General features: G+C 33.2%; 1 protein-coding gene across 2 annotated transcripts; it reads left to right on the forward strand.

Moving 5' to 3' along the window:
• The first annotated feature begins 1,937 nt into the window (after positions 1-1,937).
• Positions 1,938-14,544, forward strand: LOC145327838 (Golgi-associated plant pathogenesis-related protein 1-like). 2 transcript variants are annotated; one of them, XM_080171380.1, is made up of 12 exons: positions 1,938-2,023; positions 7,591-7,665; positions 8,257-8,302; positions 10,087-10,145; positions 10,799-10,882; positions 11,194-11,280; positions 11,700-11,761; positions 12,683-12,764; positions 13,018-13,078; positions 13,663-13,724; positions 14,078-14,117; positions 14,275-14,544. In XM_080171380.1, the coding sequence occupies exons 1-12, from the start codon at positions 1,958-1,960 to the stop codon at positions 14,349-14,351; spliced, it is 801 nt and encodes a 266-aa protein (XP_080027506.1). In that variant the 5' UTR covers positions 1,938-1,957; the 3' UTR covers positions 14,352-14,544. The 2 variants fall into 2 exon arrangements, with proteins under 2 accessions (XP_080027506.1, XP_080027507.1); XM_080171381.1 differs by lacking the exon at positions 1,938-2,023 and adding an exon at positions 6,671-6,748.
• The last annotated feature ends 1,639 nt before the right edge of the window (positions 14,545-16,183 follow it).

Raw genomic sequence — 16,183 nt, forward strand, 5'->3', positions numbered from 1 at the left:
TAGACTGTATAGATACTGTAGAGTCTAGACAGTATATATACTGTAAAGTCCTGACTGAATAGATAATGTAGAGTCTAGACTGTGTAGATACTGTAGAGTCTAGACTGGATAGCTACTGTAGAGCCTAGATTGCATAGATACTGTAGAGTCTAGACTGTGTAGATACTGTAGAGTCTAGACTGTATATATACTGTAGAGTTTAAGCTGTATTTATACTGTAGAGTCTAGACTGTGTAGATACTGTAGAACCTAGACTCAATAGATACTGTAGAGTCTAAACTGTGTAGAAACTGTGGAGTCTAGACTGAAAAGATACTGTAGAGTCTAGACAGTATATATACTGTAGAGTCTAGACTGCATAGATACTGTAGAGTCTATACTGTATATATACTGTAGAGTCTTGACTGAAAAGATACTGTAGAGTCTAGACTGGATAGCTACTGTAGAGTCTAGACTGTGTAGATACTGTAGAGTCTAGACTGAATAGATACTGTAGAGTCTAGAATGTATATATACTTTAGAGTCTAAACTGTTTTTATACTGGAGAGTCTAGACTGAATAGATACTGTAGAACCTAGACTCAATAGATACTGTAGAGTCTAAACTGTGTAGATACTTTGGAGTCTAGACTAAATAGATACTTTAGAGTCTAGACTGTGTAGATACTGTAGAGTCTAGACTGAATAGATACTGTAGAGTCTAGACTGGATAGCTACTGTAGAGTCTAGACTGCATAGACACTGTAGAGTCTATACTGTGTAGATACTGTAGCATCTAGACTGTATAGATACTGTAGAGTCTAGACTGTGTAGATACTGTAGGGGGGGGAATTTAAATAATAAAGAAAATGCTTTTATTCTTATGTGAAAAGTTGTATAATATATATGAGTAAGTAATATTTGCTTTTTTAGTAGTAATAGTAGTAAACTTTTACTAGAACAGAGTGATAAAAAATACAGTTCTTAACTTTTAGAATTTGGTATAACAATCTAATTTTTTGCGAAAGGTTTGCTTCATAAATCTTTTACATCCTATCATATAAAATATTCTTTTTTCTGTCTGAAGCTTAAGAATTAAATAACTAATGAACAGATTGAGTTATCTGATTTAGGGAAGCTTCATATATATTCCAAGATGGTTTTAGGCTTTTTCAATCTTATTAAACAAAGCCCATATATGCTAGGAGTATTTAATAATAAATTGTGCTCTTACAAAAGTAACAGGATTTTTTATTGTCTCTGTGTACCAAAGAATATAGCTTACCGATGAACCGAAATGGGTCTCCTTTACAATGAAGATTCTATTGTATTTTCGGGTATAGTCCTTTTCACGACATCCCTCCATAAGGAGCGATTCTTCGTATTTTTCACAGTAGCTTTTCTCCTATTTCTAGCCCCTGCGGGGGGCTCTAACCCTGCGGGGCCAATTACCTAACCCTGTGGGGCAATCACCTAACACAATATAACCTAACCTAACCTAAAATAACCTATAAAAAGCCATTTTAAAAATACGAAGAATCGCTCCTTATGGAGGGATGTCGTGAAAAGGACTATACCCGTATTTTCAAATCGTGATTTCTTAATTAACTACTTTTGGTTGATGCAATTTGATGCGATTGATAGATTAAAACCTTTCCGGGACCTAAAATAAGCTTCACTGTAGATTCAAGCCTTGGCAAGATTTTTTTGATACAAACGTTATAGCAGATAGACAGACAGAAAAAAAAGAATCTTTAATTTACTTTGTTAGTTAATCAGTTATTTTTTTCTCAGCTGCTAATAAAGATAAAGTTTAAAGTTTACTCTTTGTATATTGGACATCTAATCGTTAAACCCCATAGTCCATATGTTTATTAGCTTCATATAATTTAATATTTATTTCAATTTAGCTCCTATCAAAGATAGCTTTCTTAAAATTCTAATAAAGATTTTAGTTGATATTATTCTTAGACTTTAAAATGTCCCGAATGGAAAAGTCGGAAGCTTACACAATGATAACTACCACGTCTACTACATTCAAAAATGTAAGTATCATTCAATAGTTATAGAAAACCTTGCTCCATTATTATTTTTAGGCCAGGTTTTTACTGGTGTTTTCCCACAAGGTGTTTATCGAGCACAGTGCTCCATCCCCTTCTCTTATTCTTGAAATAAAATGAAAATATGGAAGGCTATACCCTGCGAGGACGCTAACCCTGCGGAGCCACATACTGCAAACCCCTCACACTGTGGGGCTAACATGTAACTTCATCTAATCTGAAAGTAAAAGACAAAAACACGGAAAATATACCCCCTCTCTTATTTTGAATTAATTTCAAATAAGTGTAGAGTACTAGGGGGGGGGGTATTCTATGCTCGAACAGACAATTTTAAGGGAAATCGCCTTTTATATCTGTGTTTTCGTCTTTTTATCTACTTAAATATGCATCTATGAATTATCGCACAAAAAAATGCTTTTACTTGTAAAATAAACGGACGAAATATTAACTGTAGTAGACATGTATATAGTCAGTGGTGTGCAAAATGTTTTGCCCTATGGGTGTGCTAAAGGCACCTGAAAGTTATGGGATTGAAGTCGCCCCAAAACTGTTATAGCCAAAAACTTTCCTGGGACTTGAAGTTTCGATAAAATGGAGAACTCAGCAGTTCAGTGGCTAGAGAGATCTTAATCTACATACAAAAACCTTACTACTTTATGCAAAGGACATATAGATTTACACTAACATAATAAGATTAAAATAGTTGAATATTTGCTTCTAGCGTTATATGACAATAAACATGCATAAGTAACATATTGGTTAAACCCTTATTATCCACTAATTGAAAACATTAATTACATCCCCCCCCCCCCCCCGACTGTTTTGACATTTTTATCTCAAACAAAAGATGAGAAAAGCCAGCTTAAACCCTTATGGTGGGGTTTTCCTAGACTTCAATTATATTATACTAATGGTTTCGCCCTTAGAATCTAGGGGCTTTTTCCCTAAGGGTAAAGGGGAGGCTTTTTCCTAAAATTTTTTTTTTTACCCCCTCCCAACAAAGTAGGTTAAAACCACCTTAGAAACAGTATCTACCTTCCCTGAAGACTTGAGCCCTTGGTTCAACAGTTACAGACGGACAGACAGAAACAGACAGACAGACGGACAGACATAATTCTACTTTGTATTATAGATAAGGGAAGGAGAGGGGTGGTATGGATGCTACACAAGCAATTCAAAGCACATTCCCTGCTTTTTTATTATGACATTGACACGTCTAAATGTCAAACACTAATGGATGTTTTATTACTTGGATGTTACATCAGATTTTCATGTTCTCTAATATAGTGAAACTAGCGGCGGGATAAAATAACGATGACAACCATACACCACCTTTACCCCATCCCCACCACAGATTAATGTGCTAACCAATAAATAAGTCCCAATTTAGAAAGCTAAATTGGCGACAACTTTTCCCCCTGTCATAATATCCACGTATTTTGTATATCTATTGTCGAACATGAATATAATTTGTTCAGTAGCGTATTAAACTTATTACCGTAGGGGATCAACACTTTGTGGGTGATTAAAATCGGATTTATAGAATAAAATGAAGATTACTTGAAGAGTTAAACTTACTATGTCAAATAGTTATCGAGATAAATAGACAGACAAAACAACAGACTGCAAGTAAGTAGAAATATAAAATTACTGGTTCTACTGCAGTTCACGGTAAAATATTGCTGGTAAGCAATATTTCCAAAAATCTATTAATTTTAAAGGCTGCTAGTTGCCAAACGGCTGAACGTACAGAACATGCCCGCACTCTGTTTTAAGCGGCATAAGAAGGCCTAGAAATAATCTGGAATAGCCATAAATCAATAATGCATAATTATCTCGCAGTGCAGAGAAATGAGCGAAAAAGACCTATTTTACGCGTTTTTTCTTCAGTGAAGCTTTCCCTGTGCATAATTGGATCTTGGCTATTATAGATTATTTATAGGCCTTCTTATGCCGCATAAAATGTTGTGCGGGTATGATCTGTACGTTCAACAGTTTGGCAGCTAGCAGTCTTTAAAATTCATAGATTTTTGGAAATATTGCTTACCAGCAATATTTTACCGTGAACTGCAGTAGATCCAAATTACTAGCAGCTATGCCCCTTCTTGGACAACTTGAGGGAAGTAAACAATATCTTATCTATAATACAAAGTAGAACGATTTCTGTCTGTTTGTCTGTCCGTCCGTCTGAAGCTTAAGATCTCGGTAACCACTGAACGGATTGGATTCTACTCTTCAGGGTATATAACTATCGGTCCTGTGGTGGTTTTAAGCTATTTTCTTGGGGGGTGGGACACCCCCAACCCCCCCAAAAATGAAAATTTCCCCCCCTAATCTTTTTTTTGCAGAAGATTTCCTTGGTCCTTTTTTATGCAGAAGATTTCCTTGGTCCTTTTTTTATGCATAAGATTTCCTTGGTCCTTTTGCGAATTTCGCCAAATTTTTTTTATCACCTCTTGGGGCAAAGCCCCTAGAGGCTAGGGGCGAAGCCGCTTTTCTTATCATAAAATAGTAAGCTTTTTTGTTTGTAGCGAAGGATCTCGCTAGCCGCTGAACTGATATGGTTTTTCTTTACAGTGAAGCTTCATATTGGTCCAGTAAAGGTTTCTATTTATTTTGGGGGAGGGTATCTCCACAAAGAAAAATTTTTAATTTTCATTTTTAAAACTCAAATTAAAAATGGGGATGGTCGTTTTTTATCCTCCCACCTCAAGTTCCCCTAGAGGTTTTAAGGAGCGTAGCCGCTAGCATTATATAAAGACGTAAGGTTTTTTGTTTGTTAAGATCTCGTTAACCAGTGAACCGATTATGTTCTTCATTTTAGGAAAGCTTTTCGTAGGTTCTGGATATTATTAGGCCATGAATATTAGGGGCGCAGCTACTAATCAAGCACACAAAAAAAACAATAAAACGTTATAAATTCTGATACTATTACGTATCGCCTCTTGATTCTTAAAACTTTTTACGTTATATTTGCTATTAGAGATAAAAATGAATGAAATAAAATAAAATAAAAAAAACAAGGATGACAACACCCATAAGTAGCAAAGCTCTAAAATGATGGATGGACATCCGGAAAAAAATACTTTAAAGCAGTGTCATAAGATTAAACATTGAAATCATAAAAAAACCTTTTAAAATTTATAACGCGAAAATTTAGGAATCGATCTAGCACCCCAACCAATAAGCAAATCTCAATGAAACCTTGTATAAGGAATATGTAATATGTGAACTTATATAAACCCTGAAATTTTAGTCTTCTATCTTAAATGGGAGTCGAGAAAATCACGAAAAATAAAAAAAATAGGAATCGATCTAGCAACCCAAGTAATTGACGAATCTTTGAATGAAAATTGGTGAAAATATGAAGAATGTAAATTTATTTAATCCCTGAAATTTTCAAGCGTCTATTTTGAAAAGGAGCCGAGAAAATCACGACTACCCCCAAACGTTTCAAACGGACATTTCAAATTATAGAGCAGCTTCGCTACTAAAAATATATCACGCGTTACTCATAAAATTTTCTCTGTTTTATGATAAAGCGTAATATATATAATTTATTACAACTTTGTTTTAGGTTGTTATACTATTGTAACAAGATTACCATTGGAAATACTGCGGACGGACGGACGGATAGTGATTATGTGGTCAAATCCTATTATATAAAGTAGTAAGATGTTTTCATCCGAAGCTTAAGATATCTATAACCACTGAACCGATTGGGTTCATTATTTTAAGTAATTTCCACATTGGTCCTGTGATGGTTTTAGATTATTTTATTTTCAAATTAAGTCTTTGATTAAGATTTTTCATTCCTTAATTTGTTCTTAATTCGTAGCACACATATATCAAAATGGACTATTCTTTTTTTTTTGGGGGGGGGGGGGAGGGGGGGTGAGGATTGACTTAGTTGAAGTAGTTTCTTTTTAGTTATCTTGTTTTTTTGTAACCACACTAATAAGACATGTTTAGCTATTACGTTTGGACACCTTTTATCAGTATTTTGCTAGGTTGCGACAACACCTTATAAAGTTATATCTAAAGAATTCTTCTTAAAAACTTGCCAAGTCGTAACCACACTATGATTAGAATATTACAGAGGCTTATTTAGAAATCTTGTCCTAATTTTTTGTTCAAATCTTTGAGTAGTTATAAAGAGTCGAAAAGGAGGGGAGGGGACAATGACTGTAAATTACACTGGTACCCAAAGTTTTATAACAAATAATCTGGAATAGCCAAGATCCAATTATGGACAGGGAAAGCTTCACGGAAGAAAAAACGCGTAAAAGAGGTCTTTTTCGCGCATTTCTCTGCACTGCGAGATAATTATGCATTATTGATTTATGGCTATTCCAGATTATTTGTAGGCCTTCTCATGCCGCTTAAAACAGTGTGCAGGCATGATCTGTACGTTAAGTTGTTTGGCAGCTAGCAGCCTTTAAAATTCATAGATTTTTGGAAATATTGCTTACCAGCAATATTTTACCGTGAACTGCAGTAGATCCAATTGTTTATATGATACAATTTCTCCTCTTAGAAACTACTCTATGCATGTAAATAAGACACAACATAAAACTTCTTAAAATCCTTATCTTTCTGGTCAAACAAAAATATGAAAACATTATTTGCTTCCCATCATTTTTTATATTTTTATTTGCTCAATAGTTTTAGTAGATTTACAAGAGTGATGCCATAAAGGCAATTTATAAGGTAGAAATACATTATTTATTTATTGCATAGTATTATAGACAGGTTTCCATGGATATTAAAATGTAAAATGAAAAACTAGTTTGTAACCTCCGAGTGGACCGAAGGCCAGGACTAACATAATGGTTTTAAGTTTATGATTTTTATCTTAATATTTGTGGAAAATTGTCTGTAATACGTAATACATGATTTTTCAGTATTGCTTAGACCATGTTAGGTTAGGTGATATCGGGTATTATGTACTATGTAGCCCTGAATGGTTAAAGCGTTGTAGGTAAAGGTCCCGCAGGGTAAGGCACCCCACGGGTGTTAGGTATAGAAGGGAAAAAAATTATGCATTCGAATAATTCAAAATGTCCGTCTGTCTTGACCACGTGATTTTCTCGGCTGCTATAAAAGATATACGGCTCTGAAACTTCTTGTCAACATTCCAATTAATTTGGACCGTAAATAATTATAAAACATACATTTATTTTACGAATGCTCTTTAAACTCTTTTTTCCGATTTTTTGATTATTTTGTGCTTCGCTGCTTATGGATGCTGTCATACTTGTTAATCTTCAACCTTGTTTTTTAGCTTCATAAACAGATCTATAGTATAGATGTATATACAGATAACTACTCCCCCCCCCCCCCTTTCCCAATAATTTTTTTTTCTGCTAGCAAATTGTTTCTGCTACTTAGCTGTGTCAATATTTCCGACACCATTGGATTATTTCAAAGACCCAATTAAGAGTCGGTGCAAGGTCATTGCGATAGGGAAATACAGTTATTTAACCCTTTCTCCCTCTAGTGTTTTACTCTAATGCTTCATATTAGAAAATATTATTTTCCTCGATTTTTAGGGTGTAGCAATAACGAAGAAAAAAGTAGAGAAGATGTATCCTGATGGTACCAGGGAAGCTGTCACTGAGTCAAAGGTGAAAACAAGGATGACAACATCCATAAAAGCGAATCTTTTAGATCAAACGATGTGACTATTTAACATTAAAACTTGTAGATGCATGCTGTTCTAACCGTGCTAGGTCAGATCCTTCGTTCAGTTCGCGACGGGTTTGAGGCTTTTAGAACAGCTACACTAAAAAATAACAGTCGAACTTTTGAATAGATATGTGTATTTACAAAAAGTGCACAAATAACTGCAGTAAACATAATTTAGATAGAAAAATGGATTGTTACATTTACACATGTCATAAAAACATCTACATACAAGATTAAATATTTGCTGGCTATGCACCTCCTTATTTTGGGGTAAGAAGGGAGTAGTACCATGCCTGGGTTCCTGACTCCCCCGGACAGCAGTTGGGGAACCCAAATAAACACCCATCCATCCGATATATTTTGGGATGGAGGGAAAATGTACATTAACTTTAATGGTCAATCATTACAAACCTTTATTACAAGCATAACAAACATTATTTGGCTAAAGAAGAGCATGTCTATTCTAGAACCGGTTCTAATCCAGCGGATATTTGTCGGTTTCCAAGCCATACTGGAAATAATATTATTAGGTTACAAATGAAGAGAGGGAGAGTCAAAGAAATTTCAAAGATGCAGGTACTAAAAACTTATTTTTTTCAGGGATCTAAAGGGACAAGACAATGGCCGATAAGTTGAGGTACATCCTAATGATGATACACAAAATTATTTCTTCTGTAAATTACAATTAGTTTAGACACTAAACTTAATAAACAAACCAATCAAAATTTTAAAAAGTACTCAAAGTTGTTAGTCAACGAATAAACATGCGTTATAATAAAACTTTGGGTACTAGTGTAAAAAAAAACAGCCCTAGGTCCCCTCACTACTTTTTTTTTTGTTACTTTTTAGTCAGATTATCTAAAAAAAAAACTGTTTCAATTATGCAATTACTCAAAACTTAATTATAAAACATATTTTTAAAATTGAAGCTTTTCTGTGATTAAGTCCGTCCATACTTTCGTCCGTCCGGAACGGTTAGCTCTTTTGGTCAATTTAGACATGTTAGAACTGTCCTATCGATTTCAAACTTTGCATGATGATTCCTATAACAGTTAGGTACAATTTAGAAAGTGTAGCCACTCTATAATCATTGATCTGATAGTTAGTATACTGATTCTTAAGACAACAAAGTATACGGCTATAAGCAAAGCATCTCTATAATCAAGTACTAAAAATGTAATTATGTCCTTAAACATTATCCTGCTATTAGTATTTTTTCAACAAATTTACTTCACTTTTTGTTTTGACTTTTATACATTTATATTCTGTTTATTAAGTTCTGACACTCTACAAATGTTAATGTTCGTTTGTCTCACCGTTTCAAAGCTTCGCTTTTATGGATGTTGTCAGCCTTGTTTCCTTGTTAAAATTAGCATAGATAACATGAAATAAGCAAATAGACTAAAAATTATTGAGTAAACATAACTAAATAATGGATATAGGATATACGTGGATATATTGATATGGGAAAATTTGCCGTCAATTCAGTTTACACTATAAATCTCGTTTAATGGTTAGTTCGTTCATCCAGTAGGTGGGGAGGGGATTGGGTCAAGGAGGTGGATGAAGGGGAGGGGGTATCTTTATTTTAGCCAGCTGCGAGTATTAATTTATCAGAGTACATACAAATCTGGTGCAACATCCAAGTAATAATTAATCGAATACTGTACCATAGAAACATGTTGTCTAATATTTCTCTAAATATGTTTCAAGTTAAAGCTAAGCATAATATTATTGTTAACATTTTATCAATAATAATTCTTTTTGATAGCGGACTCACTCTATAATTCACTTTGTCTGTCTGTCAGTCTATCCGTAATGCTATGGGGGAAATGTAATCTTCTCGGCTGCTTTTAAAGATAGACATTTGAAATTTTCATTGAAGATATCTAGTATACACATTGTTTTATCTGTCTACTGTTAGTCATTATTCAAAAGACATAATCCTTTTTATTAAAGGTTTAAAGATTATTGGCTTATTATGGTGGTTGTTATCCTAGTTATAATATATATAATTTATCTACTAGCGGCTACGACCCTACGACTCTTGGGAGGATGGTGGTTCCCTCCCACAAAATAGTCATAAACCTTCTCAGGACCTAAGCTAAGCTACACTGTAAATAAGAATCATATCAGTTTATAGGTTTCCGATATCTTTTGGTACAAACAGATACACAGAGAAATAACCTGGTACTTTTATGGAAGGTTAATCAATTTCATTGATTTATTGATTTAGTTGTAAAGAAACTGACTGGAATGAGTGATGCAGATAGTGGTGCACATCTGGAAAATTAAACAGACAGACAGAAAGACATCCTTTTACTTTTATAAAAGAATAATCAATTTCAATATTAATTTAGTTGTAAAGAAACTGTCTGGCCTGAGTGATGCAGACAGTGGTGCACATCTGGAAAATCAGGTAAAAAACAATTTTGTCACATTAATCATTTTTTGATTTATTAATTACTAGCGGCTTCGCCTCTCAAGGCCTCTAGGTGCACTTGTGGCAGGGAGAGTTGAATCCCAAAACCCATTTTTTTAAATTTAGATTTTAAAAAATTGTTAAAAAATTTTTCTTGGGAGGGTGGTGGTACCCTCCCCCAAAATAGTTATAAAACTTCCCAGGATTTATGATAAGCTACCCTGTTAAGGAGAACCCGATCGGTTCAGCGGTTAGCAAGATCTTTCGGTACAAATAAACAACCAGAAAGACAGACAGACTTCGTTCTACTTTGTATTATAGACTAGTGGATTCACCTCTAGAGGCTTCTAGTTATTATAGATAACAAATACTTCCTCTCAAAAAAAAACCTCGTAAATCCCGTAAAATGTTTTTTTTACACACAGTACATATGCTTTTTCAATCCTCCCCACTCCTCTAAAAAAATAAGGGGGAATAAATACCCACTCTGCTGCCCTGGGTATACTTTTTATTTTTTGGGGAGAAACTTTAACCCAACCCCGCACCCCTCCAAAAAAAAGAGTTTGGACGTCCCCTTGATTCAAAGTTCAATCAGTTCTGCCATATTATAAATTTTTAATAACCAAATTAGATTTGTATAATATTTATAGAACAATGACTCAAGCAGTGATTCTTCAGATGACGACTTTTCAGACACTTTGGACAGGTCGTCTTCCAGCGTCTCTGGAGAAAAGGTATCAATAGATAGATAATTAATAATAGATCTATTTATATCCAAGAAATAGAATAAATCATACAGTGTGTTTATTTAATGGGAAAAAAAGTATTGCTTTATTTTACCCGCTTACCATTGACATAATTAATAAGCAATTTCATATTTTCTTCATTGGCTTGGGGCATATCATGTAGAAAAAAATATTTTACAGTTTTCAGCAAATTATACCCCCAAAAATAATTATTTTTCTATAGCTAACATAAAGCTTATTAATTTCTTGATTGATTGAAATAAAGATTTATTATATAATTTCAAGTATGTTATTTTTAGGTTGATAAATTTGCAGAGAGATGTCTGAAAGAACACAATAAGTTTAGAGCTATGCATGGTGTTGAACCTTTAAAACTAAACCAAAAGGTGCAAAGGAAAAAATAATATATAATTAATGCCAATGCATTATTATCACTAGCGGCTTTACTTCTAGAGGTCTCTAGGGGCACTTTTGAGAGTAGTAGAACCCCGTCTTTTTAAAATTTCAGTTCTTTTTTCAAAGTAAAAAAAAATTGAGGGGGGGGGGGGCATTTTTGTCTAGGATTTCTCTTGAGAGTGTAATGGTTACCTCTCATATACTAGTGAAAAACATTCTCAGGACCTATTTGAAGCTACACAGTAAAGGAGAACCATATCAGTCCAGTGGTTTGCAAGATCCTTTGGTACAGACAAACAGACACACAGACCTTGTTACTTTCATATTGTGCCTTTTTCCAAACTTCTAGTTTCATTATAAATCAACTTCTAATTTTTTTCATTTGAATCTAAAATAATAAATGTTTTAGCTGTGTGAGTATGCACAAGAATGGGCAGAAAATTTGGCATACAACAAGATTTTTGCACACAGGTAAAATACAGAGATCTAAAGGGATATGAAAACGGCCTATAAATTGAAGTACATCCCCAATGATGATACACAAAATTACTCTGTAGATTACAATTGGTGATTGAAACTTTTAAAAACTCATCTCATTCCTATACATTCCTTCCTATACAATTAACCAATCAAATTTCCCAATGTACCCAAAGTTGTTGGCTAAAGGAAAAGAAAAACGATAATATAAAACTTTGGGGACTAGTGTGTCCCCTCAATCCCTGGGTAAAACAAGTATATGATAAGACCAAGCAGAAGTAATGAATTTGCTTTTTAAAAGCGAAGCTTTTCTATAATTAGGGTCGGTCCGTCCGTACGTCCGTCCGTCCGTTACGGATGGCTCTTTTCGTTAATTTAGGCATGTTATAATTGTACTATCGATTTCAAATTTTGCATGGTGATTCCTTTAGTAGTTAGGTACGATGTAGAAAGCGTAGCAACTCTATAATCATTACCAAAATGTTCGTACGTCCATTTTAAACATGTTGATTTTTTTTACTTTTTTAACAACAAATTTTTATGTGATCTAATCATCCGATTGATCTGATTTTTGGTATAGTGATTCCTGGGACAACAAAGTATAATATCATAAGCGAAGCAACTCTATAATCAAGTCCTAAAAATGTAAGTATGTCCATAAACATTATTCTGTATAAAGCAGTTTTTCAACAAATTTACTTACAATTTTGCTTCGACTCTTATACATTTATATTCTGATTATTCAGTTCTGACACTATATAGGTGCTAATGTCCGTTTGTCCTACCGTTTCAGTGCTTCGCTTTTATGGATGTTGTCATCCTTGTTTAAATTGCATTTTGCAAAATATATCAACCAAAGATAAAATTTTGATGTAGAACTGAAAATTTATTAAAATCTAACCTAAATTATTTTAGGGGTGATTTGAAGTATGGAGAGAATATATGGACTTTATGGTCCAGTATGCCAACCAAACCAAATCCCAAGAGTGCTGTTCAGGTTTCATATCCATTTTTTAAGAAATTAAAATTAAGTTTTATAGGATAAATTGTATTTTTGTAATATATTTCACGCTGGAATGGGTATTTCAAATATTCTGGATATGTTTATAAGGCAAAGCTTTGGTTGGATAAGAACCGGTTCTAATCCACCGGACATTAATCGGTTTTGAATGAATATGAGAAAAAAAAATTTTTACATAACTATTTACTTAACTATTTTGAAACTAAAATATATTTTTAATCTTATTTAGAGTTGGTACAATGAAATCCAAAAATATGATTTCAATTCAGAAGCTATGATTCCTGGCACAGGTAAAACAAGACCTATGGTCCTATGACAAACGCAGGAGTCCCAAACGCAGTAGTGGACAAACGCAGAAGTGAACACTTAACCTAATCTAACCTATTTTAGACATTTTTTTAGGTTTTTTTAATGCCTAACCCCTGCTGGGGGCTTATTTGTACATTCATATCTTAACCTAACCTAATATGTATAGAAATACTTAATTAAATTAATATTTTAACACTTCTGCGTTTGTCCACTCCTGCGTTTGTCCTGGAACCTTTTCTTTGACAAATTAGATTTTGTTCATGTTTAAAGATTGCTTTAAAAGTAACAGAATGTCTACGATTTTGTTTGTCTGTTTGTTGAAGGAATTTGCTAACTGCTAAACCCATATGGTTCTCCATTACAGTGACCTTCTCATAGATCCTGGAAAGTGTTACATCTATTTTGGGGGAGGGCACAACCACCCTTCTAAGAGAAATCGGCCCTAGAAAATCACCTCCAAAATTCTTTTAGTAAGAACTAAAATTGAAAGTTGGGGAGGATCAACTCTCCTCCACACCCTCCGTCTGGAGACGCCGTTAGGTAAATATAAAAATAATATTTTTAGGACATTTCACCCAAGTAGTGTGGAAGAGTTCAAAACAACTTGGAGTTGGAGTTGCATGCAAGGTATTTTATTCCAAGGACTCAGCAAAAAAAGTGCAATTTCATAATCTAATAGAATACAATTTGTGATAAGAATTGAAAATTTTCACCTGCTTGAAATTTATAGTTCTTAAATAGTAAAATTTAGAAAAATAAGAATTTTACAGGGACAGAGGAGTTGTTGCACTATAAATAAAAAGATGTACATATAAACATTAGCTTTTTTTATATAATTAAAAACATTACTATTATGATTTCTTGGTGTAGTAAAACAAACCTTTAGTGTTCAAACTTTCTCCATAATTTTAATCTTAATAAGTAGAAATTTTATTATATAGTGTACATCAATGTCTCATATATTATCTCTTTCATTTTAGGATGGTAGAACAGTTGTGGTCACAAATTATGATCCTCCAGGTAGATTTTTTTTTCAAAGTAGATTTTTACCTTGGAGGGAAAAAGTGCTGTGTCTACAAATTTGCAGTTTATTTTCTTATGTATTCAAGACATTTTGTCATAAAAACAAAAAAATATTATGCATTTATCATTGGATATTTTATCTTTATTATCATAGGAAACTACATGGGGAGATACAAAGAAAATGTGTTCAAACCTTTAACAACAAGCAATGAAGAAAGAACAAGATGTTAAAAATTTATAGAACTAAAATAAATAAACTATTTTAATTTTCATTTTCTAAAGGCTCTGTTAAAAAATTAAATTTATTTCAGTAATTCTTGAGTACCAGTAGAGTTTGATATTATCTTTAATTTTATGTCATGTTTTATGTACCTATATACAACAATAATGTATTTATTCAATTAATTGATATAATTATACTAAAGTAACAGGATGTCTGTTTGTCTGTGAGTTTTTGTGTTTGTACCAAAGGATCTCGCTAACCGCTGAAACGATCAGGTTTTCCTTAACGGGTTAGCTTCTCATAAGTCCCTGGAAGGTTTATAATTATTTTGGGGGAGGGTACCACCATCCTCCCAAGAGAATTCGCCCATAGAAAAAATATACCCCCCCCCCAAAAAAAAAAAAAAAAAAAATTGTTTTTATCTTTTAAAATCAAAATAATAAATTTGGTCATCAAATTTGACTCTCCCCTCCTGAAGTGCCCCTAAAGGCCTCTAGCTGCGTAGCCGCTAGCCTTTGTATATAGTATTTGTAAGTAGTCTTGATTTTTACCAAAAATATTTGGAATGGAACTGTAAATCAAAATATGAGCTTTATTGTTAGTTTTTTATAATTTATAGTATTTCTATAAATCAAGTTCTAGTCATAAGAAAATATGTAATATATGAAATAATCTTTGAAATACATTTTAATAATTACCTGATTACATCAATTAGAAAATCAATAGAAGACAATTGTTGACTGCCTGATAATCCAGAATCTAAAAGACCACACAGACTTGATTGTAACATGCTTGCTTTTGTCAGGGATTTGTGGGTCTGAGTCTGAACCACACTGGGTTAAACAAATGATGTTAAAAATTTTACTGCAGTAATATTGAGTTATTGACATCAGCAGTAAAGTTTCAATATTATGATTGAGAATTTCTATACAGATGCAGCGTGGCCACATTTTTCAGTATACTGAAAATGTTCAGTATTGTTCTGTTTTTGGAAATTTGGGATTCAGTATGTTCAGTAAATACTGAATGTTCAGTATTTTGAAATTTTGTTCAGTATTGTTCAGTTTTTTCAGTATTTCTCAAATTCCAATAAATTTTGCACAAATAAGATGTTTTTTGGTAATATCCACCGACAGAACTCTATGAGCAGAAAAGTTTCCTTTTGGGATGTAGTTTTCATATTTAAAAAAATTGGATTTGGCCTCAAGGTTCAGGTTATAAAAAAAATTTCAAGTTAGAATAAAACTTATTTAACAAAAGTTACTAATTATGGATGGTATGGACTAATTTGAAGCAAATCTTGAAATCAGGCTCCATGTACAGGTACTGCAAGCATCCTGAACAACTTTTAAATTTTTACTTTTAAAGTTAGAACAAAACTTATTTAACATTAGTGGCTTCTTTATGGATGGTATGAACCAATTTAAAGAAAATTTTAAAATCCGGCTCCAGGATCAGGTACTGCAGGCCTCTAGGTGGATCCTGGACAGGTAAAAATTAAATATTTTTACTTTTAAAGTTAAAACGAAGCTTATTTTAACATAAGTGGCTTCTTTATGGATGGTATAAACTAATTTGAAGAAAATTTTAAAATCGGGCTCCAGGTTCAGGTACTGCAGGCCTCCAGGTGGATCTTGGATAAGTAAAAACTGAAAAATTTTACTATAAAAGTTAAAACAAAACTTATTTAACAAAAGTTTATACTTTATGGATGGTGTACACTAATTTGAAGAAAATTTTGAAATCAGGCTCCAAGTTCAGGTACTACAGGCCTTCAGGTGGATTCTGGACAGGTAAAAACTGAAAAATTTTACCATTTGGGTTAGAACAAAACTTATTT

This window comes from Acartia tonsa, chromosome 9 (assembly GCF_053477335.1).
Source record: "Acartia tonsa isolate MP-2025a chromosome 9, ASM5347733v1, whole genome shotgun sequence".
Classification (NCBI taxonomy): domain Eukaryota; kingdom Metazoa; phylum Arthropoda; class Copepoda; order Calanoida; family Acartiidae; genus Acartia; species Acartia tonsa.